Raw genomic sequence first — 26,848 nt, forward strand, 5'->3', positions numbered from 1 at the left:
CGGCGACGGGCCCTGCGCCTGCGCGCTGGGCCCGGGTCGACGGTTCGCGGGGGGGGCGGAGGGGGGGCGGAGGAGGAGGGAGGAGGCGGCGGGAGGAGGGAGGGAGGCGGAGGAGGCGGCGGCGGCGATGGAGGTGAAGCGGCTGAAAGTGACCGAGCTGCGGTCGGAGTTGCAGCGGCGGGGCCTGGACTCGCGCGGCCTCAAAGTGGACCTGGCGCAGCGGCTACAGGAGGCGCTGGACGCCGAGATGCTGGAGGACGAGGCAGGCGGGGCGGCGGGGCGGCCGGGGGCGGTGGCGGCCGCCGTGGCCGTGCGGAGCCCGGGCGGGGACGAGGCGGACGAGGACGCCGACGCTGACGCCGCAGACGCGGACGAGGACGAGGACGAAAACGAGGCCGCGGACGAGGACGAGGCCGCGGAGGGGGAGGAGGGGGAGGAAGAGAGGGAGGAGGGCGAGCGGGGGGCGGGGGCGGCCGAGGAGGACGCGGCGGCGGCGCTGCTGCTGCTGGAGGACGAGGACGAGGCCGCGGAGCCGCCCCCCGCCGCCTCCCAGCTCCGGCCCCGGCTGCCCGCAGCCACCCCGCAACCACCAGCTCCGGCCATGGCGGCTCCTGCTCCGCAGTCCCCCGAGCCATCGGCGCCTCCGCAGCCTAGCCAAGGCCAGAGCCAGGGTATTGTGGAGGCGGAGCCCGAGGCCGAAGCGGCCCTGGCCCCAGACGACCAGAGCGACCAGGCACCCACAACCAAGGCCGGCGACGACGACGAGCCGGGTGAGCTGTAGCGGCGACCCGCCGGCAGTTAGACCGCGCCCGCCGGGCCCGGCCCCCCGCTGGCAGCCCTTGGGATCCCTTGCAGTAAAAGGGGGGAGGGGGCGTTGGGTTAGGGGGACTTGCAAGGTCGCATCCCGACCTCCGGATCCCCTGCCCAAAAAAGGGGGGCGCGGGGTTTGGGGTGCTTGCTAGGTCTTGCTCCTTTGCGCGGATCTCTGTTTCCCCTAATGTAATAATAGAAGGGGGAGCTGTGTTGGGGATGGCATGCAAGGTCGCATGCTGGCCTCGATTTCTCCTGCTGTCAAAAGAGAGGGCCCGGCATGGGGGGTGGGGGGGAGGTTGCAAGGTAGCATCCCAGCTTTGGGTTCCCGGCTGTCAAGAGGCAGGCATCGGTGGGCTCTGTGGGTTTGCTAGGCTGCGTCCCCAGGGCGGGTCTCGATTTCTCTTGCTGTAAAAGGGAGGGGACCGCTGGACTTGCAAAGTCGAACCCTCCCTCCAAGGGCCTAGGTTTCCCTTTCTGTAAAAGGGGGGAGGGTACCTCTAGGTTGGTGGGCTTCAAAGCCTCTTCTTTTTCTCCTCTGTAAAATCTGGGGTTTGGGCTAAATGCTCTCTAAGCTTCCCTTCCCCTTCATTATTTCCTTCTCATTAAAGGGTCTCTTTTAAGGGGGGAGTGGCGGGGTACTTGGACCGGCCTTGATTTCTTCCAGTGAAAATAGAGTAACTGGGTTTTTGGGGGGTGGAGGGTCAGCTCTAGTCGGTTGTAATTCAACAGGCAAACCTCTTCCCCCTTCTGAGCTGTTTCCCTCCCCTTGGGCAGGCCCTTGCCCCTGGCCCTAGCCAGGTCTCCCTGTCAGTCAGTGGGTTGAACCAGAGCAGTCCTAGTCCTGGCTCCAGGTGTAGAGAGAGAGTCTCTAAGGCTCTTACCAGCTCCCAGTCGATGATCTCCCAAGGGTCTCCTTTCCAACCATAGGGCTGTTATTGCAGTAGTCTGCTGGGCCTCTGTGGTCCCTCCCTGCCCACCCTGGGATGGATCCCTTTTTACTGGAACTGCCCAAATTAGCTGTAGAGCAGCCGGCCTTCTGGAGCTCCTGTGGAGGGAAGTTCATCTAGAAAAATGTGGTTTTCCTGACTAGCCTGTCCCCCATGGGCCTGCTGAGTGTGGCATCTGGGCGATCAAGAAACCCCTGTTGACCGGAGCAGAGGCAGCAGCCACTGTCGTCCTCCTTCCTATGGGGTGTCAGGTTTAATAGTTAACCAATGGAACAGAAACTTCATCGATTGCTATGGGACAGACTAGTTCTACTAAGCCTGGGGCTTTCCCTTTCACTTCTGTTAAAATGGAAACCTTTGAATGAGATACCAGACAGAGATGTCTATGAGATCTTTACTTTTGTGAGTTCTCCTTTTAATTATTCTGAGTTTTTTGCTCCTTGAAATGAAGATGATCAAGCTGCAATGAGGCAGGCTGGCTAACCTCAAGGATCATCCAGGTTGCCCCAGAGAAACAGTGACGTTTTAGTGTTGGAAGTGACTGGATGATCTGCTTGAATGGCTCAGGAAACATCTGTCCAGGTCCACAGGCAGGAACTGGGGAGCAGTTTCCAAATGGGCTGTTGGAGAGTAGGCCACTTCAGCACCCTTTGAGCCAGGATCCCTTCTTTCTGAAGGCAAAAATCCTAATGAGGATAGTTATATGGAGCCTTTTAAAATAAATACTTAAGCATCTCCTATTATAACACTGTCCTAGGCACTGAATATATACAAATGTAAAAAACAAACCACTGTGGCACAGTTGATTAATGTTCAGTAACTCAGAATACAAATTAATCATTTAGCTCTTGTCAGTCAAAGGAAGGTTTGGGTATCTCCACGCTGATGAATAGAGCATACAGTGCTCTATTCATCAAAAAGAGCATACAGAGCATACTCTTTTTTCCAAAACATGTATCTTCGTGGTTGTAACTTTTTTTTAAAACCCAGTTTATTGTTTTAAAAATCAGTAATTGGGTGCTAAAAACAAGAAAGCACCTTCCCGCCCCAAATTGTATGTTCTAAATCTGCAGCATTATTTATGGATCTCTTGTGACTTGTGCTTTGCCCTCACAACTTCCACTAAAAAACCATGGTAAAAATATAGCCTTTTGTATCATGTACCTGGATCCATCTGCTATTTGTAGTGAAGCTGTGGCTACATATTCTTAAATTGGAAGAGGAGATTTCTTTTTAATTAAGGCATATTTATAAGTGTTTGAGCTAAACTTCCCATTGGAATCCTAAGTATGATGTGACCATATCAATCACTTGAACTGTAAATTTTTAATTTTTGAAATTTAATTTTTGAAAATGTGCATGTTTATCCTGGTTAAATTTAGGCAGATGAAGACAAAACCCACATGAATTCTTAAAATTTTTCATACTTAGTCATCTCTAACATATAAACTTATAAAATTCTAGACAGTTGTGACAAGACTTCCTTTGGTCCTGGAAGCAGTGGGGCTACTCTCCTGCCATTCTGGAATATTACAGTTGGTCTAGGAGGGTTCCTTTTCATTGGGTTAAGATGACTAATTTGCCTTCCTTTCTGTAGGAGATGAGGAAGATAGTGAGAAGTCAAAACCCACCGGTTCTGATGGAGAGCGTCGTGGGGTAAAAAGACAGCGAGACGAGAAGGAAGAACATGGCAGGGCTTACTATGAGTTCCGAGAGGAGGCATATCACAGTCGGTGAGAGTGAGCTCCCCTTTGACGCATGGGACTCCTGCCAGGCCCGGGATAGATAGAGCTGGTGTCAGTGGAACTAGTTGGATTTTAGGTGCTTCATTTGAATCTGGCTCATTGGACCTTCTCCTCAACTGAGTGCCGCTTTCTGCTGAGATTTGACCCACTGAGCTTGAAGTTGACTTTTTTCATTGGATGCAGCCTCATCTGACTATGGATCAGAGAAGTCGAATAGTTGGCCACAACTGTTTTTTTCTCTCACGTGTAGCTCAAAGTCTCCACCGCCCCCTGAAGAAGAGGCCAAAGATGAAGAAGAAGATCCGACACTCGTGAGCCTAGACACATGTATGTAGGAGACAGAAGGGTGGGAGGTGTTGACCAGAAGGCCATCTGTCTCCTCTCTGATTTTAGAAATTAGTTTGTTGTCTGGGCACAGAACTCATTGGGAGGTTCAGCGTGCAAGGGCCTTGCTGCACCTATTCCCACTGGAGTCAAAATGGCTATAATTGGGTGGTGGTGTTGATTCCCACTGCAGTGACTTCATCTCTTCCTTCCCAACAGATACCTCGGATCTACATTTCCAAGTGAGCAAGGACCGTTATGGGGGCCAGCCGCTTTTCTCAGAGAAATTTCCCACCCTTTGGTCCGGAGCGAGGAGCACATACGGCGTGACGAAGGGCAAAGTCTGTTTCGAGGCCAAGGTGGGGTGGCAGCTCATGAGGGTCATTCTGCATCCTCTTACCTTTCCAATGAGAGTCCTGCCAAAGGTCGAGGCAGCAGCTGGGTCCACGGGACTCCCACAAGCCCCCCAGAATAAGCCTCCTTGGTCAGCTGTGCTACGTCAGGGTTTTAGGCTCTATAGGGGTGTCGGGTCTTCTCTCAGGTCTGGGTGTTACTTGTGGACTCGACCCAGACTAAGGCTTCCATTTCTGATTTGGGCAGGTAACCCAGAATCTGCCCTTGAAGGAAGGCTGCACGGAAGTTTCCCTTCTTCGAGTTGGATGGTCTGTCGACTTCTCCCGCCCTCAGCTTGGTAAAATTCCTTTTCCCCCTTAACCTCATACTGGAGCTGTCCTGTGAGTCTCTTGTGTGGGAAGTCGGAGCGGGAGGGGGTCTTCTGGGTGGGTAACTCTGCTCCTCTGTTCTAGGTGAAGATGAATTTTCTTACGGCTTCGATGGCCGGGGGCTAAAGGCAGAAAATGGGCAGTTTGAGGAGTATGGCCAGGCCTTTGGGGAAAATGATGTCATTGGCTGCTTTGCTGTAAGTCTTTCTGAGAGCAGGCCATTGATTGAAGAATGTAGGAAGTGAGGGCATGGTGTTGGGGTTTCCTTTGCGAGGTGCCTATCTTCCTGACTGGCCAGCAGGGTTTGCTTCAGCCAGGCCTTTTGCTGCTTTTACTTTTTATTTCTTAAACCCTTACCTTTGGCCTTTGAATTAGTACTAAGTATCGGTTCCAAGGCAGAAGAGAGTGTTAAGGGCTAAGCATTTGGGGTTTAGTGACTTGCCCAGGGTCACACAGCTAGGAAGTGTCAACCAGGAGCTCTCATTTCTCAGCTTGGCTATCCACTGAGCCACCTACCTGCCCCTGGTCCCTTTGCTTCTAAATCAGGGGCTTTGTGCAGCAGCTTGGTTAAAGGAGAATTGAGCTCCTGAAGCAGTTTTTTCCTCCTTGTACTCAAATACTGGTCAACCAACTGAAATCATGGTATGTTTGCTGCTTGTTCATCACAGAATTTTAAAAGTGAGGAGGTGGAACTCTCTTTCTCTAAAAATGGAGATGATCTGGGTATAGCTTTCCGAGTTAGCAAGGAGTCTTTGAACGAGCGGGCCCTCCTGCCTCACGTCCTCTGCAAAAACTGTGTGGTAGAACTCAACTTTGGCCAAAAGGAGGAGCCCTTCTTCCCCTCTGCTGAGGAGTTTGTGTTCATCCATGCCATCCCTGTGGAGGATCGGGTTCGAACTGCACTGCCCCCTAAGACTATGGAGGAGTGTGAGGTATGGACACTGGGCAGTTGGCCAGGGGTGGGGGGATGTTGGCTACAGTCAAAGGGTGGCACCAACCAACCTTCTTCCTCAAAGCTATGGTTGGGGGAAGGGTTGAGCCCAGCTGCGTCCCTAGAATGCTTTCCTTCTTGTGTTTCCTTTTCCCCAATATAAATTAGGCACTATTGCTTTGCAGGTGTTACTGATGGTGGGACTACCTGGGTCTGGAAAGACCCAGTGGGCATTGAAACATGCCCAAGATAATCCTGAGAAAAGATACAATGTCCTGGGAGCTGAGACTGTGCTCAATCAAATGAGGGTAAGCCCCTGCTCTGATTCCCCACCCCCCACCACCCTTTTCCCCATCCTTGTTGGGCTTGTCCCCTCAGCTTGGGGAGAGATATCTTGGAGGTGGGAAAGGAAGCCTGCCCTCTCTAGAAGCCGGCTGTGTGAGAGAGAGTGATAGAGAGCTAGGCATGTGGGCAAGAGGCTTTCCTGAGCCCTGACTCTTCATTTCCTGTTTCTCTCCCCACCTTTCCAATCCGTCGGCCTTGTCAGATGAAGGGGCCTGAGGAACCCGAGATGGATCCCAAGAGTAGAGACCTCTTAGTCCAGCAAGCCTCCCAGTGCCTTAGCAAGCTGGTCCAGGTAGCTTCAAGGACCAAAAGGAACATCATCCTTGACCAGGTATTTTTCATGCAAGTAGGGTAGGCTTTGCTTGCAATCAGAACTCTGGAAATCTTAGACCTCTGGGGAAAGGGGAATTGTGTTGGGGGAACTAGAAGTCCTGTGGCCAGTCTGCTTCTGGAAAATCCTGCCTCCAGGCTGTGGCTACACCAGCCCTGGCTAAAGTTGACATGGCTCTTATCTCTCTGTCCTAGTGTAACGTCTATAACTCTGGCCAGCGGCGAAAGCTGCTCCTGTTTAAGACCTTTTCTCGAAAAGTGGTGGTAATTGTCCCTAATGAAGAAGACTGGAAGAAGAGGCTGGAACTGAGAAAAGAGGTGGAGGGAGATGATGTGCCTGAGACAGTCATGCTGGAGATGAAAGGTGGGCTTTGGGGATGATAACGTCTCTGATTGGTGTGAGGAAGGAATTGTGGAAATCCAGAATTAGAGCTGAAGGAAGGTTTCTGTTGTGTCCATAAGAACTTGGCTGCAATAGCTTTTAGACCACATTCTTGTCCAAGGATTGGGTTTCAAGCTGTTGCTTGTGGGGACAAGGTAAATAGATGGCGATGATTGACATCTGGTCTAGAAGTGAGGGGTGACAGAAACTTTCCAGGAAAAGTGGGGTTCTCATTGGGGCTGAGGTCTGGCCAGGCAAGGTCTTTGGCCATTGGGCTGACATGTTACTACCATGTGTGTGGTCCTTAGTACTGGCCTGCGCAGGGCAGTTAGTCAAGAAGCCTTGGCAAGTACCCAGGCCATCTGGAAAGGCATCTAGAAAGAGGTAACATTCTCAGTTGCTGTAAAATGTGAGTGTTTTTACCTATTGCCTGTGGAAGTGGATTTGAGTCCAGAGATCACCATGGGGTTATTTCTGACCTCTCTGGGATTCTGGCTGTTCCTCTAAATAAAATGATTAGTTAGTGCATGGGGTACCTGTCTTAATTAGGCTTAGATGGGCAAATAGAAAAAGCTAAATTGGTCACTTTAGGCGTCTCTCCAAGGTCACATACCCCAGAACACCTTTATTCCTGGAGCAACGAATGCCATGGCTGCTGGCTTTGTTTGTTTGTTTGTTTGTTAAGAGTCTTGATCTCAGTCTCTCAAGAAACTGATTATGAGGCATGTAGGGGAAGTGGCTCAAAAAATGAATGTGCCTCCCCAGAAGTGGGCATTAGAAGCAATCCTCCTACTCACCTCCCACCCTAGCCCAAGTCTCCTGGATGGGAGTGAATGCTTTTTATGTGGCTAATTTGATTTCTCTTGAACATTTTGGAAAGGTTTACTCCTTAGCATGTGAATTAGCCAAGAACAGTCACTGCTGCTTCTGTGTGGGCAGCCTTTCTTTGGTTTTCTCTTCATTTCAATTTGCCCTTTAAAAGCATGGAAATCGTGATCTCATAAGGGAAAGGACCCTAGGGGTTAAGTCCCATCCCTTTATTTTATAGCTGTGTGAATGGAAAGAAACCAGGGAATGGGTTTTCATGTCTGTCTCTGTTTGCAGAGAGCCTTAAACCTGACTAATCCTGATTTAAGGTCAGCCATTGGTAGAATTTAAGGTTATATCTGTGGGAAGGGAGGGTAGGGGGGGTTGGTGCTAGCTGGTCCACCCTTCTATTATGGAATTTTTTTAAAGGAAGAAAAAAGAATCCAGATCATCTATTCTTCTCTAAGCCTCCCCAATCCCTTTTTTAAAAAATTCATAGCCAATTTCTCTCTGCCTGAAAAATGTGACTATATGGAGGAGGTGACCTTTGGGGAGCTGGAGAAGGAGGAGGCCCAGCCTCTGGTCACCAAGTACAAGGAGGAGGCCAGGAGGCTGCTGCCCCCTTCGGAAAAGCGCACAAACCGCCGCAACAACCGCAACAAGCGAAACCGGCAGAGCCGGAGCCGTGGCCAAGGATACGGTGAGTGGGGGCCACTGCTGCCACCACCCAGCAGGGCTGGCTAGAGAACAGGGGGCATATCCTGGGGATCTTGGAAGGAAGAATGGTCAGCCTCCTGGCCCCTATCTGCCTCCACCCCTGGGTGGCTGACCTTGTGGGACAGGGAGGAAGGGCTGCTCCGTTCCTTTTTCCTCTGGGTGCCCTCTGGGCCTCTACCCAGGCTCCTGGCTGGTGTGGTGACTTCAGGGGAAGGGGATGGCCCTGGCCTCTGGCCTTCATGTTCCTGTGCGGCCAGGAGCTCATCTCTCAAGGGTGAGCGTTCCATCTACCACTTGGGCTTGACCAGTCTGTCTGTTGTAAAATGTCATTCTGCTCTGGCTGGAGCAGGGAGGAAACTGAAGTTGGGGTGTCAGTAGCCAAACTGGGATGGCCCCTTACTGCCCTCGGCTGACTAGCCTGCTGAGGATGCCCTGAATGCGCTGCCTTTTTTATGCCTTCCCCTGTAATTGGGGGGAGGTCTTGACCCCACATTTCAGTCCCTTTGGTCCTTTGGATGGCAGGAGTTCTGTCATGTGCCTCATCCTGCCTGGTGCCATTGCTCTGTCCTCTTACACGGCTGGTAGAAGTGGAGGAGGAGCTGCCCAGTTAGGATAATCCTCTGCTCTCTGGCAGATGGAGTCTTCAGAGCTAGCCCACCAAACATTTCCCCAGAACCTTGTTTTGGGTTCCAGCTCTTTTTCTTTCTGCTTCCCCTGGAGCCAAGAGCCCCAGGCAGCTGTCTGAGAGCTGTTCTCCATTTCTCTTCCAGTCGGCGGGCAGCGCCGAGGCTACGACAACCGGGCCTATGGGCAGCAGTACTGGGGGCAGTCTGGAAGCAGAGGGGTGAGTGTAGCTCTCCTCCGGCTCCTCCCTCCTGGCAGGACTACTGACTAGATTGTAAGCTCCTTGAGGGCAGGGATTCTCTGTCTTCTTTGGAGCTCAGCAACAATGACTTGCACATAGTCGTGCTTAGTGTGTTGATTGGATTTCTTTTGGCTGGGGGGGCCTTATTGGGAAGTGGCCATCTCCGCAGCTGGTTCCTTCTAAGCTGTCTCTGGCCAAGGTGCTGGAAGTCCATAGGTGTCCGCCTTACCCTTCTTCCACCCTCTCTCCCTCTCCCTCAGGGTTACCGTAACTTCTACGATCGATATCGGGGAGACTATGACCGATTCTATGGCCGAGACTATGATTACAATAGATACAGGGATTACTATCGGCAGTACAACCGGGAGGTGAGTGGGCAGGAGGGGCCCAGGCTGAGGGGGGGGGGATGCTTGGCAGCCTGGCCCTGGGTGACTGGGCTGTGTCCTCCCTCTCTTCTAGTGGCAGAGCTACTACTACCAGGACCGAGACCGCTACTACAGGAACTACTATGGCTACCAAGGGTACCGGTGAAGGCCTGGCCACTGATGCCCACTGGCCACAAGGAGTGGAACCTTGGCCCCCGAGACACAACCAATGACAAATGGGCAGGGGGGAGGGCGGGAGGGGTGCTGAGGAAGGGGGAGAAGCAAACCAAGAAAAACTGTACATTTTTTTTTTAAAAAAAGTTTGTTGAAAAGAATATTGTCTTATTCTATAAAACATTTCAAACCTAGTTAGACATTTGTAATCCAAAACCTTTGCTCATGACACAGTGCTAGGGGGTGCCTGTCCTGTCCTTATAATGAGTGGGACTGGACAAGCCCTGACCGACTTCTGACATCCTGACGCAGCTGGGCTGGCGACTAGGCAGGGGAAAGGCCCTTGGGGCTAGGGCCACAATGAAAATAAACGATTGGCTCTTCTCAGTCATTTGCACCACTAACCGCTTGTATCTTCTTTACCGGCCTTTCCCTCTTGGGATGTCTGGTTTGGTCCGGTGGGCTAGAGGCCAGCGTGTCCTCATCTCCCAGTCTTGTGCTGTAGTTGTTGGCCAAGGTCTAGAAACTGTTGATTCAGCGACTGTTGTGTGGGAACCCTAGGGTCATTGAGGCAAGGTCGGCTTGGATTTAGGGCAGAATGGCTTGGTTCTTTGTTAAGGAATTTTCCTGAAAGCTTGATGGTCAGCCGTGCTAGGATAGGGTGGAGAACAGGGCATGCCAGTGCCCATCTCTGTCTTCCAAGCTTCTGTCAGGGGTGCCCTCAGAAGCCCCTCTGGGCAGTGTCTGCCTTCTGGAGTGGTGGAAGAGGGAGACATTTCCCAGGGTTCCACAAACATGCAGCAGGATTCTCAGTTGAGTCTAGTGGTGAATCTTGTGTGAGTGACTGACTCCTGGAGTTGAGTAGTAGTTCTGTGCTGTGTGGAGAGGGCCATTCTCCCCTGTTGTGATGCCCAGTGGACCTAAGAAAAGGGCTCAGCTGGGATAAGTAAAGGGAATGAGCGTGGGAGAGAGACCTTCCAGTGACTTGCTGTGAGATTTCAGTGGGGCTAGATGTAGTTTGGATTGACCCATTTTCTATTGGTTCTTTACAAAATGGAATGAGGCTATTGAAGACTGGTCTAGGAGAGGTTAGGAGTATAGGACAGGACTGATGATTCTGGATTTGGGTTTCCTGTCCTCCCTGCTCAGCATCCCTCTGCCACTGCCTGGGCTGGCCTAAGGGCAGCTGGCTTCACTGCCGTTCCCTGCCTGAGCACAGCACTGGGTGAGATTGTTTTAGGGGTATCCTCCCAGCCCCTCTTGTTGCACTAAGACTGCCGGCACGGAGCCCAGTCTCCACACCGTGTCCCCTAAACTGGATCGGCCAGGAGCTGATGGGAGAAGCATGGTGCTTTTAGTTCAGGCTAGGCATCTGGGCCCTGGTGTTGCCCAGTGACAGAGGCTGAAGTTACTATCAAGAGGACCAGGGCTAGCGTCGAACACAGCCTTTGGGAAGGCTAACCCAGCTGAGGGTTAGAATTTGCTGCTCCCCACCTTGCATTTCCTTAGTGCTGCTGTGCTTTGTGAAATGTCTGGTGCTCTCCTACACTCTAGGATGGGCTGTGGACTGCGGGCTGGTGTGGCTGGAGGAAGGCCATTCAGAGAGAAGTGGGAAAGAGCAAAACTGTACCACCCTGGTCAATTCGAGCCAAGGGACCCTTTGTCAAAGCAGTAAACGTGTCTGGTTTTAAAAATCACTTTAAGGGGAACAAAAACCATGGAGAATGGTTAAAGAAGGCATCTCTGGCTTGTTCTTCATAGAACACTTGTTTTGTGTTTTTTTCTGAATGTCTGTCTTAGTTGCTGTAGATGGAAAAGCTTGTGAGAAAAAAAAAAACAAAGCCTGTGAATATTTTTACAAAATCTGTAAAATGTTATTGGACATGGCCAGTAAAAGGAAAAAATGTCAATTGTGTCATTGTTTACAGCTGTAACTCCCTCCCAGTCTTTACAATGTCTTGGCGAAAATGTTGGCAACAATAGCGTCCAGTTTTAGAATAAATAACTGTTTGGAATGAATTCACCAGCTCTCCTCTGGTTGCCCTGACTTGCTCCTCTTCAGTGGGTTTCCTCGGGAACTCTCCCACCTCCTGGCACTTGGTCACACTTGGGCTGTCAGACCGTCCCCAGGGGCAGGGCTCTTTAAACAGTTTGGGGCGCGGCGGGGCGGGGCCCCCGCGGGTGGCCTGGATGCCAACCCCTCTCTCCAGGGCCGGGCAGCGCTGGCCAGTCCCCTACGACCTGGCACTGGGCCTTGGGCTGTCTGGTTGGGGGAGGTCAGCCTGGGGAGTTCCTGCCCCTACCCTCCAGCGGCTTGGGGGCGTGGAGTCGTCTTTAGCAGTAGCGGACAGCTGGGGCCCTGCCCTCAGGATTCCCTTTTCAGGGCTGTTACTCCGTGTGGTCCCTCTGGAGAAGTCCTTTCTCCCTGGCATCTCTCCTTGCCTTAAAATTCCGGCTACGGAAGCCAGGTGGCTCGGAGCGGCTGGCTTCCACGGACAGCGCATGAGCAGTCCTGCCGCAGCCTTTTCCCCGCAGGAGGGGCGGGGCCGCGCCGGCGAACTCCCCGCCTTCGGCCCCCTGGGCGCAGTCTGGGACCCCCTCCCTCCCCTCGTCGCGGGGCGGGGGCGGAGGGCCACCATTTTGAGCACGAGCACGGGCGGGCTGCTATCCGTGACGAGAGAAACTAGTCTGGGCGCCGCCATTTTAAGAATGGAACCCTCCGGGAACGCGCCCCGCCTGCCCAGACGGGGCCATGTTGTCGCGGCGGCTGCCCGTGGCGGCGGCCATCTTGGGGGAAGATGCATCGCTACGGGGGAGGTCATTCAGGCGGCTATGCCCGCCCCTCCTGGAAGCTCCTCCCCGTCCCTTTCCTTCCCCTCCCCTTTGCAGTTTCCCCCGCCCTAGCTCTTCCCTGTCCGCCCCCGCTCCTGCCCCAACAGTGCAGCATCGCTCTGCAAGGGGTCCTGTGGCTCCGCCTCCCCCCCAATCCCGAGGTATAGCTTGTTGAGGCCGGGGCCTCCAGCCGTCAGTATGCGCAGTGAATCAGGGAGACGCCAGAGCTCGGACCGAGAGCGAGTGCTTTTATTTCCCCTCCCTGGAACCCCCTCCATGGCCTGCGCCCCGGGCTCAGGGGCAGTGCCCCTTGGCCTCGCCCTGCTTGGAGCTGTCTAGGGTGGGAGGAGAGATGGGGCGGGAGGCTGACTTGTGCTTCTGATGCCCTCGCGGGGTGGGCTTCAGCCTGGGAACCCGGAGCAGCTTCGAGGGCGGCGGGGGTGCTGCAGTTCAGAGCAGGGCACAGAAGAACTTCTTCTCCCGGAAGGGGTTCTCCGAGGTGGGCACAGGGGTGATGAGGGGGTCCTCACAGGCGTGGGCATCACAGTAGGTCATCAGGTCCGCGGCTGCCTTGGATACCTGAGGCACCGCCAGGAGAGGCTGGGACTTCCGCTCCCAAGAGAAACCCACCAAACGAAATCCCGAGGTCCCCGCGTCCTTGCTGCGCCCATAAAATCCCCTTGCCAACCACCCCTTGCCGCAGGTTTTGGGGCGTAGCTTTGCCTCCATCCCAGAGTCCAAAGACAAGTCCCCTCTCCCCAGGACCCACAAGCGAAAAGGGTCGTTGGAGACCCCACAGCTGGACCAGGCTAAGGAGAAGGCACGGGGTCCCACCCACCTTTATCCGGCACATGCTGGCTTCGATCTTGAGCTGCTCCACCAGCTTCCGGGCTTGCCCAATGCTCATGGTGCTGTTTACAGGGGTCTCTCCTTTCATCCTGGCCCTGAGAGAGCAGAAGGACAGCTCAGAGCATGACAGGGTGCGGTGGGCGAGAGCCCTGCTCTCACTGCGGTAAGGAAGCCGCAAAGCCCAAGATGAACAGCATCCCCATGGTCCTGTCCTCGCCTGTTTCTTCCAGGATCACAGGATCTCTGCACTGGAAAGGGGACCTCAGAGGCACCCAGTACAAGCCAGACCTAACCAGTGGTCAGTCACCTCTTGGACAAGTGGCCCTTTAGCTTCTGTGTAAAAGACCGTGGGGAAGGGGGACATTTATCCCCTCTCTGAGTCCTTCTGAGCCTCTCTATCACCCATGGGTTTGGAGTTGGGGTGGGGCTAGGGTGGGTGAGAACAGAGATTGTCAAATAATCGCCATCCTTCTCCAAGAAAGCCTTTCCACCCAGCTCTGGCTTCAGTGGTCAGAATATCTATCCTTACCCAAACCTGTTAAAATTCAGCAAATGATTTGTGGGTCATTTTAATCAGGATTTTCTGAGAGAATCAATCCTAATCCTGGCCCATCCTCTTGAACTGGGAGGAATGAGGGCCTTGGAGAATATACCCCAAGAAATGTCATTAGCCCTCCCCCAGTGGGTGAAAGCCTGCCCCCTCCCCCACTAACTACTGACCTGAAGCTTTAGTTGGCTGCAGATCCAGGGGTTGAGGAAAACAGAGACCCTCTGGCTGAGGTGGGTGTCTCACCCTGTTGCCTGGTGGTTTCTGATGCAGCTGATAGAAATATGCTCACAGGAGGAAAGCAGCAGTCCCTGACAGGGAAGTGAGCACTGGCCTCAGGTGCTCCAAGGGCTGATCCCAAGTGAGACAGTGTTAGCACTGCCTGCCTGAACCGACCACTAGCACCTGAAGGATGAAGGATGCTAGAAGGAGTTGCTCCCATCCCGGAATGTACCAATCACCCAGCCAATGGGGGAGGCTGACAGTCAGCTCCTGCCCTTGGCAGGCACCCTCCAGCAGTCAATGACTACCTCCCTGCTCTCCCTTATCCCAGGCACACTGAAGTGGGAGTCAGAATGTTTCCAAGAGGCCCTGAAATGAGCCAAGGCCAAGCTGACCTCCCCCACCGTCCCTTGTGGTGGTCTGGGCCTGTGGCATCTGCTGCAGTAGAGTCTGTATTGGGCTGCAGGGGACCCTGCTCATTTGGAAATCTGACATCAGCTGGGCGTTTACTCCCCCTCCCTTGTCCTTTCTTCCTCATTTTGCCTCAGCATTGTCGTCTCCCTTAACTCTGATTTCCAGGGCCCCACTTGCTTCTAAAACATAGGCTTACTTACAACCCCCTAAACTGAGTGTGAGATTACAGGTTTCACATAAATTCAACAAATATATATGGTGTATATATGCTGTACAAGGCTCTGGACTAAGATCTGGGAATATGAGGACAAAAACAGTCCCTTTCCTCATGGAGTTTCTATTCCACCATCAGAGATCAAGGACAGTCCCACTCACTTTATACATGGCAAAGGGGAAGCCCATAGAGGTTCAAGACGAGTTATTGAGCACTTTATAAACATTTTCATTTGAGTCTCATACGTAGTCAAGCTGTTTATTAAAAGCCTAAGATGCTCCACAAATTTCACTGAGTTATGAGGCTTTAAAGGAAAAATGTGAATTGGTCCTCATGCCTTTCAAGGATCAATTCTGTGAGGTAGATAGAAAATGGAGGTGGGAGTACTATGGATGGTATTTCCATTTTGTAGATGAGGAAACTTGGGCCCTGATTGGTGAAATGAGACATAGTCAATGGGTTAGTAAAAGCCAAGATTTGAACCTCAGGGCTCCCAAATTCATCTCTTGATTCAATTCAATAAACATTGAGCACCTACCTACTCTGTTTCTGGCATGGTACTGAACACTGGGGCTACAGAAAGAAGCAAAAGACAGTCCCTGCCCTCCAAGAGCTTCTAATCTAAGGAAAGAAACAACAGGTAAATTAATCTATACAAAACAAGCTTTTACAGGATAATAGGAAATAACAAAGGGAAGGAACTAGGATTAAGAAGGATTGGAGGCTTTTAGTTGAAGGTGAGATTTTAGTTAGGACTTAAAGGACGTCCTGGAGAAAGTTACAGGCATGAAGGACAGCCAGAGAGAATGCCAGGAGCAGAGAGATGGTTTTGTGTATGGAACAGGCAGGAGGCTGGGGTCAGTGAATCAAAGAACATTCAGTGGAAAGGAACAAGTCAGAAGGCTGGAAAGAGAGGAGGCTAGGTTTTAAAAGGCTTTGAAAGCCAGAGAATTTTGTATTTGAATCGTTAGTACAGAGATGGTAATTAAATCCATGGAAGCCAATGAAAACACCAAAAGAAACCATATATAGAGAAAAGAGAAGAGGATCCAGAATAGAACCCTGAAGGACACATGCAGTTCTAGGGCCATGATCTGGAGGAGGATCCAGCAAAGGAAGACAGAGAAGGAACAGTCAGAGAAGTAGGAAATAAACCAGGAGAACCTAGGGAGAAAAGAGTGATCAACAAGGACCAAGGTTGTAGAGGTCAAAGAGAATGGGGACTGAGAAAAGGCGACTGGATTTGGTCCTCTGTAGTTCACCTCAAACCCCCCACTCCACCGCGGCCCCTCCACTGCCAGGTTCAACACTTCCCTCCTTCTGTTTTGATCGTCATCAAAGAAAAATGATCAAGGGAAAGGACTGAAGAGAGAATCAGGAGGGGGGGGGGGGGAGGAAAGAAAGAAAGTGAATATGAGGGAAAGAATGTGATGAGGATAAAGAACATGATGGCTAGGTTTGCTCAATCAAGATCAGAGGTTATGTGTCTGAAAACACTGGGGTGCTCAGAGGGCATTAAATGGTTCAAGGCCTTCAAACACTGGGGCAATCCTGGATATCCAGGAGGTCTGCCAACTCTGTACAACTCTGGCACTCCAGGTGCTCCCCTGATAATATCTAGCACTACCTGGGAGGTAGAGAAAGGACCTGAGAGCCTAGGCTAACCTTGGAGGTCCTGGAGGAAAGGAAAATTGCCCAGTCTCAGAGAGGTGGAGGATTATTAAATACCCCCATCACCTCCCCTTTCCACGAGCTTTAAAGTTCACACACCACACACTCTCCTGCATTGGCTTCTTCTGATTTTGTGTTGATAAAATGTCTAGATCTTTTCATGACTGTGATACAAGCTGCTGCTTCTTTGTTTTTAAACCCTCCCCTTCTGTCTTAGAATCTACATGAGTTCCGAGGCTGAAGAGCAATCAGGGTTAGGCTTATTACCCCCAGGGCAGAAGGCTAGATAGCATTTGAAGCCACCTGAGAACCCAAGACCTCAGATCTCCAGGTCTGGCTCTCTCTGTCTAGTCACTCAGTGGTCCCTGGAAAACAAGCTTTTGGCAGACAGGGAAATACTTCCTTTTCCTCTTTGTATCCCTCACTGCCAAACACAATGCCCCTCCTAAGAAATGCATAGAGATAGATTGGACAACGTTGTGGAGCAGATTAGGGAAACTGAGGCCCAGGGAAAAGGAAGCACGAAATAACTTGCACACTTTCTAAATCGGTTTTATCACAACCACTCACGAAAGGAGGTGGTGCCCACGATACTGACCCCATTTTCAGAGGGGGAAACTGAGGCTCAAAGAGATTATGGGGGGCGGTGGCTCACCAAGATTACACCTGTAGGGGACCCAGGAGGGTGGTCTGGAGGAGAGGAATGAGGGAAGCCAAGGTTTGGAGGAGGGGGTATGCTAGGAGCAGCCACTGCCCTCAGGGACCTGAGAGGGTCTTGGGGGCTGAGAAAGCGGAGAGGATTCTCAACAATCCTTGTTACCACAGCAACGGAGGCGTGGCGGTTGGTGGGCGCACGTGCCCCGAGACGCCCGGGAGCGTCACCAGGATCGCCCCGCCCCAGGGCTGAGACACACCCATCGAGCGGCCACTTCCTCCAATCATCAGGCCCCATTCCCGCGTAGGGTGTTCCTGCCCCGCCCCCCAAGCGGCCGTACAAAGGCGGGTGCGCGGCGAAGGGCGGGGCTTCCGCGCGGGGCGGAAGTCTCCTCTCGGCGTTGCCTGGGCAGCGGGGAGGCCAGTGAGTGAGGAAGGCGGCAGCGGCAGCAGCGAGGCGGCGGGGCTCCCGCCGGCGGGCCCGGCTTCCATGGTCACCCGGTTAGGTAGGGGGCTGGCGGGCCCCCGAGGCTTCGGCTGGGGGCCGCTGTGAGGCCGGGAGGTGGCGTTGGGCCCGGAATCAGGAGATGACTGTCTGTTCTCCTTCCCCTCCCTTCTGCCATTGGGCCTGGTGGTTGTCGATTAGGGGCAGATGAGGAAACTAAGACCCAGGCCGGGGGTGGGATGGGGCGCAAGTTTGACCAACCTAGATCCAGTGCTCAGAGGGACAAGACTGGTTCTGGAGGCTGGGAGGCAACGCAGCATCCCTGGGGGGAGGGGCTTCTGGCACAGCCTCCTCCCCTCCCCCGGGGCCAGGGCTCTGGGCCCCTGACATTCTGTGGGTCCTCCCTGAAGGTAGGAACTCAGCACCCCAGTCAGGCCCCCGTCTCCTGGGCAGCTGCAGACCTCACCGACAATGCTGAGGCTGGTGGGTCCCCCAAGGATTACCCTGTGGAAGTGACACGATGCCCGCTAGATCTGGAATCAGAAGATATGGCCGTGCCTCTTCCCAGCAATGTCATCTGAGGCAAAGCGAGTAGCCGCGAGTGGGGGTGGGGAAATCAGTGTCCTTTTCTCAAAAATTCTGGATCTAGACCATCCTGAAAGGCCCTTTCTTGCCTTTGATTTGTTTATATGTCCCCAGGCTATTCGGGGTGCACACTGGCCTATGGGAAATCAGGACATACTTCGGAGTGTCCAAGGGTTCAGCCCAACCTCCCCCTCTTTGTCTAGAATTTTATCGGTACCAGGTGCTTTCCTCACAAATAACCCTATGAGGTAGGGAGTGAGGGCATTGCCATCTCCCTTTTTTACAGAGAATACAGAGAAAGGATTGTGGGTTGCCCTGAGAACACAGGTAGCTAGCCTCTCTACTCCCACTGGGTCCTCTCACCTCAAATCCATGCTCTTTCCAATACATAACACTGTGGGGCTTCTCATTTTACAGAGGAAAGAACAGGGGTTGAGCTCTCAGTGCAAGATGATATCATGTTTTAAGACTTGGTGGAAGAGACCTTAGAGATACCAATTTTAACCCTCACTTGAAGCAGGAACAGAGGCTCCAAGAAGTCAGTTGGCTGGCCTCAATATCCCTAGTTCTCCAATCATTTATGTTCTTATTTGGAAAATAGATCATAACATGTGCCTTTCCTGCCTCACTGTGAGAAAAATACTTGGTAAAGTAAGATTTGAAAATGATGGTGACTGGGTCCAATGAAATAAGAAAGCATTCTAGAGTAGTTGAGTCAGACTGAAGCGGGAGGAGGTGTCTTGCTACCTCCTGGTTCCCTTGGGGCACCAAAGCCAGACCAGCTATCTTATGGGGTCCTGTTATGCCTTCCCTAAAGGAGGAATATTCTTCCTCCCTTTTATCTCATTCTAGGAACTGCCGCCTGTGTCGTTCCATGGCCAGGGGCAGCATCCAGGTGACAGCAACTTGGACAAGGCAGCCTAACACCTGGACATAATCAGGTCCTGGCTGCCACTTGCTGCCCCAGCCATGGCCAGTGACCCAGTGCCGGCCCTGCTGTGGGCCCAGGAGGTGGGCCATATGGTGATGGGACGAACCCGGAAACTTCTGCTGCAGTTTGGAGTGTTGTTCTGCACCATCCTCCTCCTCCTCTGGGTGTCTGTCTTCCTTTATGGATCCTTCTATTATTCCTACATGCCGACAGTCAGTCACCTCAGCCCAGCACACATTTCCTACAGGTGAGAGGTTACCCTGTTGCATTTGAAGGGAATTTCATATGTCATCTGATTGACTGACTGGCTTGATAGCTTCCCTTTCCTTGGGGCTGGACAAGTCTGGGCTGTGTAGGGTATTTAAGGCAGCCTAACCTCTGCTCATTCAAACTATTAAAACACCTTGATTGGCCTCTTTGGACCTGCGGCTTCTTGGGGCTCCCATGAACTTGGCAGCCAACCACTACCTCTATGGGGTTGCTTTTAGTTCAAAATAGATTTATTTTTAGAAAATTTCTATGGATTTTTCCTTCATAGTCACTTTTGGAAAGGCTCCTACTTAATTTCTTGGAGTCAAACCTTCCCTTGTAACAAAGAAGATTATTATGTCAGTAGAGTGAGTGTTAAGCAACTTTGTGTCCTGGAAGTCTCCTGCTCCTCTACCAAGAGGAGGGAGAGAGGTTTCCTTATCTCTTCTGTAGGACACACCATGCTCTATTTACCACCACCCTTTATAGCCTTGCCATTAACCCCCCCCCCACACACACACACACACACTCATTCGTCCCCTATTCAGTGAGTATAGTTGCTCTCCAATGTGGCCTAACCTGAGATCACAGAAACCTCTCTCACCAAGTCTTTCTGGGGACATAGCTTTTCTGCCCTCCTGTTTTGGGATCCTTTTTCTTTATCTCCAACCTACTTATTCTCAATTAGAGGACCTTGACTCTTATTACATGTCCCAGAGGCTCCCATTTGGCCTCTCTGATACACTGAGCTCTCTAGGATCTGGTGATGATGATGAGGGAAGCAGGAAAGGGGAGTGAGTGAGATGCTACATCCCCCCCATCTCCCCCCAGCAATTTCTCCTTGCCTCCTTTTCATTTTGGACAGTAGAGAAGAAACACTTAGGCCAGTTGGACACAAAGCAGGGGCTGAGAAAGAGCAGTCAGTGGGAGTGATAAGGCAAATGGTGTAACTTCATTCCCCTTAGGACAGACTGTGGTTCTGCTGGACCCGTTCTCTGCTCCTTCCCTGTTGCCAACGTCTCCCTGGTTAAAGGTGGACGTGATCGGGTGAGTAGGGGTGAGAGGTGGGGGAAAGAAGCTGGGAGAGCTTGGAATAGGAGCTCCAGTACAAGATGCTGCTCCTTTGGGACTGCATAAAGGAGAGGTCACCAGAAAGGGAAGGTTAGAGGAAGAACAACACTGAGGGTTAAGTGACCGTTTGACTCTGGAATTATCGGGGGAGAGGGTAAGGAGAATTTATTCTTAGAAGGATTCCACTCTAATATCTATGCTGGAAGTTTTTACTCAGTAGCAAAATAAATCACTAGGCCAAGGTGGCATCCACCCAAGTGTCAGTAGGATTCAAGTATAAAATTGTGAAACCAACAGCCAGAGATGTGTAAGCTTGTTAGAGAAGTCTGCTGTGTCAAAGGGCTCATCAGTCATCACCATGCCTCCAGAGGACAGTCAGGAACCTGCAGGCTGGATTGTCCTACTTGTCAAGCTCTAGACCAGCTGCTGGAACCTGCCATTAATGATAGGGTGGGGGATGGAATCACTGGCCACCCAAGCAAAGGAGAAACCTCCTCAGAGAGAGGCAACATGGTACCCACAAGTAGAATTTTCTGCAAGAGCACGATGGTGCTTTGGACACTATGCTATATTTGGGCTCCTCAGGGCCTAGACTTGAGGCCTGATTCTGTCTCTTGCTACCTTTGTGACGTGGAACCAGTCACATGGGGCATCCTCTACTCACTACTCTGTAAAATATGTGAGTTGGGCTGGATGGTCTCTTCCAGCTCTAAATCAAGACAGCTCAGAATCTTACCAGACCAAAGCTCTTATCAGACTAGACCAGAGGGTATAATTTATTTAGACCTACAGAAAGCCTCTGGCAAGTTTTCATAATAAAGGGGAAAGGTGAAAATCACAGGTCCCTCCCAAGACTTCTTTCTGCCAGGAGCCATCATTTTTTTTTAACCCATACCTTCTGTCTTAGACTCAATACTGGGTATTGGGTCTAAGGCAGAAGATTGGTAAGGGTTAGGCAGTGGGGGTTAAGTGACTTGCCCAGAGTCACACAGCTGGGAAGTGTCTGAGGCCAGATTTTGACCCAGGACCTCCTGTCTCCAGGCCTGGCTCTCAATTCACTGAGCCATCCACCTGCCCCTGTTTTGTTTTGTTTTTTTAATCCATACATCTGTCTTAGAATTGTTTCTGTTCCAAGGGTTGCCACAGACACACACACACACACCCATGTGACTGGTTAGATTTGAAGCCTGGTTCTGTCTACTGAGCCACCTAGCTGCCCTGAGCCATCATAATTCAGTATTGTTTAAATGAGAGAGTTAGAAGCAGCCAGGCCTGGCATCAGGAAGACTTGAATTCAAATCCAGCCTTAGACACTTGGTATATCCATTTAAAATCTAAAATTGAAATCTAAATCTTATGATCTTAGAACAGTCACAGCTTGGGCAAGTCATTTAAACTATCTTCCTCAGTTTCCCCAACTGTAAGTTGGAGATAATAGCTCCTACCTCTCAGGGTGGTTGTGAAAATCCAATGAAATTAATCTCTCTAAGGTGCTTACATAGAGTCCAACATATGTAGTAGGCACTCAATCATTGCTTATTCCTCAACTTCCCTTCAGAGAGGGGGACATGCAGCACTGTAGTTACACATGTAGGTGCCATTAAGCTTTTGTTGGGGGGATTGGCAAAATGAGAGAGAGATGCCCTTTTCACCAGGTGAAGGAGGGAGTAGGTGTGTGTCTTTCCTGTGGGATGCACATCTGGCTTTTTAAACTATGCATCTAGAACTAGACTAGGGTAGGTCTTAGAGGTCTGGTTCTGGCCCTTGGAGGTAGAGGGGAATCCCCCTTTTAAAAGGTTGACTCCATTTTGGGAAAAGAAACGATGAGATGATTTCTGCAGGGTTCTCTGAGCACAACCTAGAAAAGGGAGGTTTTGCCTGCGTGGAGAGGAGATGCCGGGCCATCTTTTAGGAAGTCCCTTCCTAGAGTTCCTGACTCCTGAGTGCTTGCTAGACAGCTGAGATGAGGCAAGATCAGGGCATGGAAACCTGCCTCTTATCTTCAAGCTGATGATAATTCAGTTCAGTAAATACTGATCTGGCAGGAGGCAAGCCACTCTCATAGCACAGTACAGAAAAGTCCCAAACTTAGTCACCAATCCTATCATCTCCAATGATATCTGTAAAAGGGAGAATCTACAGGGCAAGCCAAACCCTTCTAAAGGAAGCAGTTTTACACAGTGAGCAACAATCTTGTGTAATTCATCATCCTAAGAGTTAATAGTATAGGATAAAACTTGGTTCAATAAAGGGGTGTTTGATGATTTTCTTCATAAAAAGATTTGCTAAATGTGAGATGCCAGATGATAGGGATACCTAGGACAGTCAGAGTGAAGATCTAATCTTTGGGGCTAAAGCAAGATTTCCTCTAGTCAGACACCACCTGGGCCCTGCTAGACACAGAGGAGGCGGCTGACCAGTGAGGAGGGGGACTGCAGAAGAGCTTTAGGAATAAGATACAGCAGAGCTTGCTTTCTGTTGGTTAATTAACAATTGAAATGGTGTCAAGCTGGGTCCAGGGAGATGGTCTCTTTAGCACACATGGGCCTTAGTCACAGATGACCCATTTGGCTACATGGGAGTTCACTTTCCCAGAAGAGAAGAGTCACTGACATGCTACAGACATTCTCTGATCAAGGGAAGTGAGGCTTAATGTGGTAAATGTGAACAAAGCTAGCCTTTTAGGGATTCCAACACGGGGGGGGGGGGGGGTACAAAGGGGGCTGGGATGGTCCATCCAAGATAGCATTTGGGCCCAGGGACTCTGGGGAAATTAATCTGTCAGAAGGAGGCCTTTTCTACAAAAGTGGTGAACTGTAGACTTGGAATGATACCTAGACTCTCTCAGTGGGTATCATAGTTGGATTTACCTTTTTAATTTGTTCTTTTTAAAATTATTTGTTAAAAATAATGGTTCGCTAGATAGGTCGGGAGAGATTCAGAAATGAAAGGGATGGAAAAGCCAAAGAAGAGATTGACCAAAGAGGTATTTTAACCAACCTCCCCACCATGGGCAGGTGCTGATGTATGGACAGCCATACCGAATTTCTCTGGAGTTGGAGATGCCCGAGTCCCCAGTGAACCAGGATTTGGGCATGTTCATGGTCACCATTGCTTGCTACACCCGAGGGGGACGAGTCATTTCCACTTCTGCCCGTTCCGTGAGTCAAAGGGCTGGGGCTGGGGAGTTGGGCCTTCAGAAGATGGAAGTGGTAACATGGCAGGGAGTCAGGAGTCTAATGATCTTCTGTGGTGTTTGGGATATGGTGCTAAGCTGATGCTGAAGTTGCAAGTTAGAGACTGTCGCTGACTTTGAAGAGCTCTTTATTTGGTAGCAGAAATGGGAGAACCTGACCTAGATCATTCCTTTGCCTCAGTGGCTTTCTTCAGCTGTGTATATTTGGTCAGATATGTTATCACCTCTTACCAGCTGTGCTTGGCCCTTTTTATCATCTTATCCCTAACAACAGTGACTTTGGACTTATGAGGGACTTCGCATTTGTTCCATTTCAACAGAGATATTGAACGATCTTGCCTTAGATCAGAGGTTTTTAACCATTGTTGTGACCTGGATACCTTTGATAGGCTGACAGCGCCTATGGCCCCTTTCTCAGAATCATGTTTCTAAAGGCTTTATATTGAAAGATTTTTTCCCCATCCTTTTCATGGACCCTCTGAAATCTGTGAGATCCCAGGCTTAGAACCCCTGTTTTATACATGAATGTACACAGACTGTTCTGATCATAGGGAGAATATGAAAGGGAGTGGGGGTGTTAGGATAGATTTCATTGGGCTAAAATAATGGGTTTAAAGGTTAAGGGACCTGAGGTTTGAGAAAGCAAAGCACAGAGACTGATGAGTAGGAGAATGAGACATGGGAAGTAAGAGCAGTTACTGAAGTGGGCTTGAGAAAGGAAGTTCAACAGGGCTGAGACTCGAGGCATCAGATCCTCCCTGGATAGCTTCATGTCTCCTCCTCTGGCTTCCCCAGGCAATGCTGCATTACCGTTCGACGCTGCTGAGACTGCTGGACACACTCATCTTCTCAGGCCTTTTCTTATCTGGCTTTGCAGAGCAAAAGCAGCTCCTAGAAGTGGAATTATATTCGGACTACAGGGAGGACTCGGTGAGGAGCAGCTTCTGTAGTCTGGGGTATTAGGAGAGAGGGCAGAATGCAAAGTTGGGGAGCCCTGGTCCCTCTCACTGAAAAGTTGTAGCTGTTAACCAGGCCTGCTGCGGAAAAGGGAGAGAGGAGGGAAGAGAGTAAGACAGATCTGGTAGGGGAACTTCCTGGTGCTGACGCTGGCTCCCTCTTCCACAGTACACTCCAACCACAGGTGCAGTGATTGAGATACAGAGCAATCGGATTCAGCTGTATGGAGCTCAGCTCCGGATCCATGCCCACTTCACAGGGCTCAGGTAGGAAAGAGCTCAGCAAAGGAAAATATTGGAATTCACCTTTCCAGCCAGGACATGCTTTGGTCCTCCCCTCTGCCAGGGATGCTTCTATGGGCAGGGCAAGCTTTCATTCTCAGACTTGGACACTTTGTTCTCCCCAAGCCAAGAGTAATGAAGCCCTAGCCACGAAGTGCCCTCTTATAATGTGCTTCTCTGCCCAATGTTTTGGGGCCTCAGGTATCTGCTGTACAACTTCCCCGTCACCTCAGCTGTCATTGGCATCGCCAGCAACTTTACCTTCCTCAGCGTCATTGTGCTCTTCAGTTACCTGCAGTGGGTGTGGGGCGGCATCTGGCCCAGGCACCGCCTCACCTTGCAGGTATCTTGGGGTATTGGGGATAGGACCTTCTTTTACCCTTCCTGTGAAAGGGGGCCACAAGAAACAGGATGTGGCCACTGAAGAGGACTGGGGAGTAAAAGGGATCCTAAATGCCTGGGATAAGGTCTCCAAGGAGAACTGAGGGAGGGAGGGGGTCGGTCTTTCCAGAAGGTCTAGCCCTCAGTAATGTCATTCCCTCTGTCTTAGGTAACTAACCGAGATAAGGATGTCTCCCAACAGGAAGGCCAGAGAAGGACCCCCAACAGAAGGCCAGGTACTGGGGAATGGGCCCTACTACAGTGGTTCTGTGATCTCACAGATGAGTCCCCTCTTGGCATCCTCTGGACACTTTCTCCTCCTATGGGACTCCATGCCAGGAACTGGAGATCCTGCTGCTGCCCTCTTTATTTCCTGGCTGGCTCACTTCCTCTCCAAGAATGCATGTCCTTGATGTCTCATGCCACTGCTGGTATGCCAGCCATCCTTGGAAATACATCACAAACTCCTGACTGTCCGTTTGTTTTACAAGGGTGTTGGTTTTCTTTTTTTATTGGTGGGGAGACCTAAAAATGTTGTCACCTGACCACTGCAGGAATAAAAGAACTCTAGCCACTTAGCCCACTGTGAGCCTTGTAAAGAGCCGAGAGAACAACGGGTGTTTGGGGTCTCTTACGAGATCCCCAGGAGTACCCGGCTACTAAAGAACAGCCTTATTTGTGGTCTTGAGCAGTTGGAGACCGTGACAAGCCCTGGGAGGTTTCTCATCTATGCTCCAGCCCTCTTTCCTGTTCAGTTCTGGGTTTCTGGTCTATCTGCAGTTTCTTTGCCTTAAGGAAGGACTGATGATCTAGCTCTGTGAGGGAGCTTAGTCCTCCAGCTACAATAATGACTCACATTTTGGTGGCGCTTCAGGAGACTGTACATAGCGTTTCCTTCAGTGACCCTGTGGAATACGTGGTGCCAGGGTCAGTGACGTTCCACCAGTGAGGAAGCCAGAAAGTGCAGTGACTTGTTGGCTTAGTTAACCCCAGCTAGTAAGTGGGGAGACCAAACCATGAAGTCCCTCAGTCCTTCTACTTTGGGGGCAGGGAGGAGATGTGTCATAGCTGGAACAGCTTCTAGCAGCCTCTCCCTCTCCCTAGGGCTAGGGCCGAGAGGCCGGGCAGAACTCACCAGGGTTCCAGAGAAATCGCAGGATGATGGGGACCAGGCAGCAGTCCTTGGGCCAGGTATGCATGTGCCAAGAGGAGAAGCCTTCCCCGCCCCACTTCTCCCACCACTCACCCCCAAGGCTCAGTCCTTTTCTCTTTCCCCTCCTAAGAAGGAGGCTAAGACGTGATTATTGCCCCTTCATTCTCTGCAGGAAGTCAGCTGCCAGAGGAGAAAGGACGGGCACTGCAGCCTCTTAATGAAGAGGGCCTGGATCAGGAGACCAGTGATGGTGAGGGAACCCTGGTGTCCTTTAGAGAGTAGCCTAGAAGGGCCTGGGAGGGAGGCAGGGGACTGCTGTCACTACTTCACACTCACTTATTCCCCTTCCTCTCCCCCCATCAGGTTCTGGCTCCTGGGAGGATGCAGCCCTGCTCACTGAGGCCAACCTGCCCTCCACGGGCCCAGAAACCCTGGGCAGCCCAGAGCCTCCAGGCAGCATAGAGAGCCCTTCGGGCCCTCCCCGCCTGCGTCCAGCCTGCTCTAGTTCTTGAGGGTGGGGGCTGTGGCCCTGCACTTCCAGCACTTCCCCTTGCCCTCTATCTATCTTTCTTTTCCCCACAATAAACTTTTTTCACACCATCTGATTTCCTCACGATTTGGTCCCAGATTTGGAGGCTCACCAATCAGAGAACAGGAAAGCGGCTGCCCCAAGGCATTTCCTTTTTAGCAGGCTCCAAAGAGCTATTCCCATGTGGAGGGCTGAGAGAC

General features: G+C 51.4%; 3 protein-coding genes across 5 annotated transcripts; 2 read left to right on the forward strand and 1 right to left on the reverse strand.

Moving 5' to 3' along the window:
- Positions 1-127: 127 nt before the first annotated feature.
- On the forward strand, positions 128-11,486 carry HNRNPUL2 (heterogeneous nuclear ribonucleoprotein U like 2). Of its 2 annotated transcripts, XM_001366690.3 has the most exons (14): positions 128-770; positions 3,358-3,493; positions 3,756-3,832; positions 4,049-4,188; positions 4,430-4,520; positions 4,636-4,748; positions 5,220-5,483; positions 5,668-5,790; positions 6,030-6,158; positions 6,353-6,521; positions 7,846-8,046; positions 8,834-8,907; positions 9,189-9,296; positions 9,388-11,486. In XM_001366690.3, the coding sequence occupies exons 1-14, from the start codon at positions 128-130 to the stop codon at positions 9,457-9,459; spliced, it is 2,340 nt and encodes a 779-aa protein (XP_001366727.2). In that variant the 3' UTR covers positions 9,460-11,486. The 2 variants fall into 2 exon arrangements, 1 of the variants encoding a protein (XP_001366727.2); XR_008912702.1 differs by lacking the exon at positions 8,834-8,907 and having other exon boundaries at positions 9,388-9,421.
- A 1,041-nt stretch (positions 11,487-12,527) lies between these two features.
- Positions 12,528-17,032, reverse strand: GNG3 (G protein subunit gamma 3). The gene is made up of 4 exons (XM_001362341.4): positions 16,872-17,032; positions 13,869-14,100; positions 13,138-13,243; positions 12,528-12,878 (listed from the first exon to the last, which is right to left on the reverse strand). The coding sequence occupies exons 3-4, from the start codon at positions 13,234-13,236 to the stop codon at positions 12,750-12,752; spliced, it is 228 nt and encodes a 75-aa protein (XP_001362378.1). The 5' UTR covers positions 13,237-13,243; positions 13,869-14,100; positions 16,872-17,032; the 3' UTR covers positions 12,528-12,749.
- A 157-nt stretch (positions 17,033-17,189) lies between these two features.
- Positions 17,190-26,719, forward strand: BSCL2 (BSCL2 lipid droplet biogenesis associated, seipin). Of its 2 annotated transcripts, none has more exons than XM_001366536.3 (11): positions 17,190-17,376; positions 18,753-19,078; positions 20,046-20,127; positions 23,169-23,312; positions 24,143-24,277; positions 24,473-24,570; positions 24,787-24,928; positions 25,136-25,202; positions 26,071-26,157; positions 26,292-26,369; positions 26,483-26,719. In XM_001366536.3, exons 2-11 carry the CDS (start codon positions 18,870-18,872, stop codon positions 26,629-26,631), a joined length of 1,191 nt encoding a protein of 396 aa, XP_001366573.1. In that variant the 5' UTR covers positions 17,190-17,376; positions 18,753-18,869; the 3' UTR covers positions 26,632-26,719. The 2 variants fall into 2 exon arrangements, with proteins under 2 accessions (XP_001366573.1, XP_007497775.1); XM_007497713.3 differs by having other exon boundaries at positions 17,220-17,376; positions 25,169-25,202.
- Positions 26,720-26,848: the final 129 nt, after the last annotated feature.

This window comes from Monodelphis domestica, chromosome 6, assembly GCF_027887165.1.
Source record: "Monodelphis domestica isolate mMonDom1 chromosome 6, mMonDom1.pri, whole genome shotgun sequence".
Taxonomy (NCBI): Eukaryota; Metazoa; Chordata; class Mammalia; order Didelphimorphia; family Didelphidae; genus Monodelphis; species Monodelphis domestica.

Coding starts and splice junctions, on each gene's coding strand:
- BSCL2 (XM_001366536.3), top strand. CDS start 18,870: ATGGCCAGTGACCCAGTGCCGGCCCTGCTGTGGGCCCAGGAGGTGGGC. Junction 24,571..24,786: donor GCCCACTTCACAGGGCTCAG/GTAGGAAAGAGC, acceptor TTGGGGCCTCAG/GTATCTGCTGTACAACTTCC. Junction 24,929..25,135: donor GGCACCGCCTCACCTTGCAG/GTATCTTGGGGT, acceptor CCTCTGTCTTAG/GTAACTAACCGAGATAAGGA.
- GNG3 (XM_001362341.4), bottom strand. CDS start 13,236: ATGAAAGGAGAGACCCCTGTAAACAGCACCATGAGCATTGGGCAAGCC. Junction 12,879..13,137: donor CCAGCATGTGCCGGATAAAG/GTGGGTGGGACC, acceptor GCGGTGCCTCAG/GTATCCAAGGCAGCCGCGGA.
- HNRNPUL2 (XM_001366690.3), top strand. CDS start 128: ATGGAGGTGAAGCGGCTGAAAGTGACCGAGCTGCGGTCGGAGTTGCAG. Junction 3,494..3,755: donor GAGGAGGCATATCACAGTCG/GTGAGAGTGAGC, acceptor TCTCACGTGTAG/CTCAAAGTCTCCACCGCCCC. Junction 5,791..6,029: donor CTGTGCTCAATCAAATGAGG/GTAAGCCCCTGC, acceptor CGGCCTTGTCAG/ATGAAGGGGCCTGAGGAACC.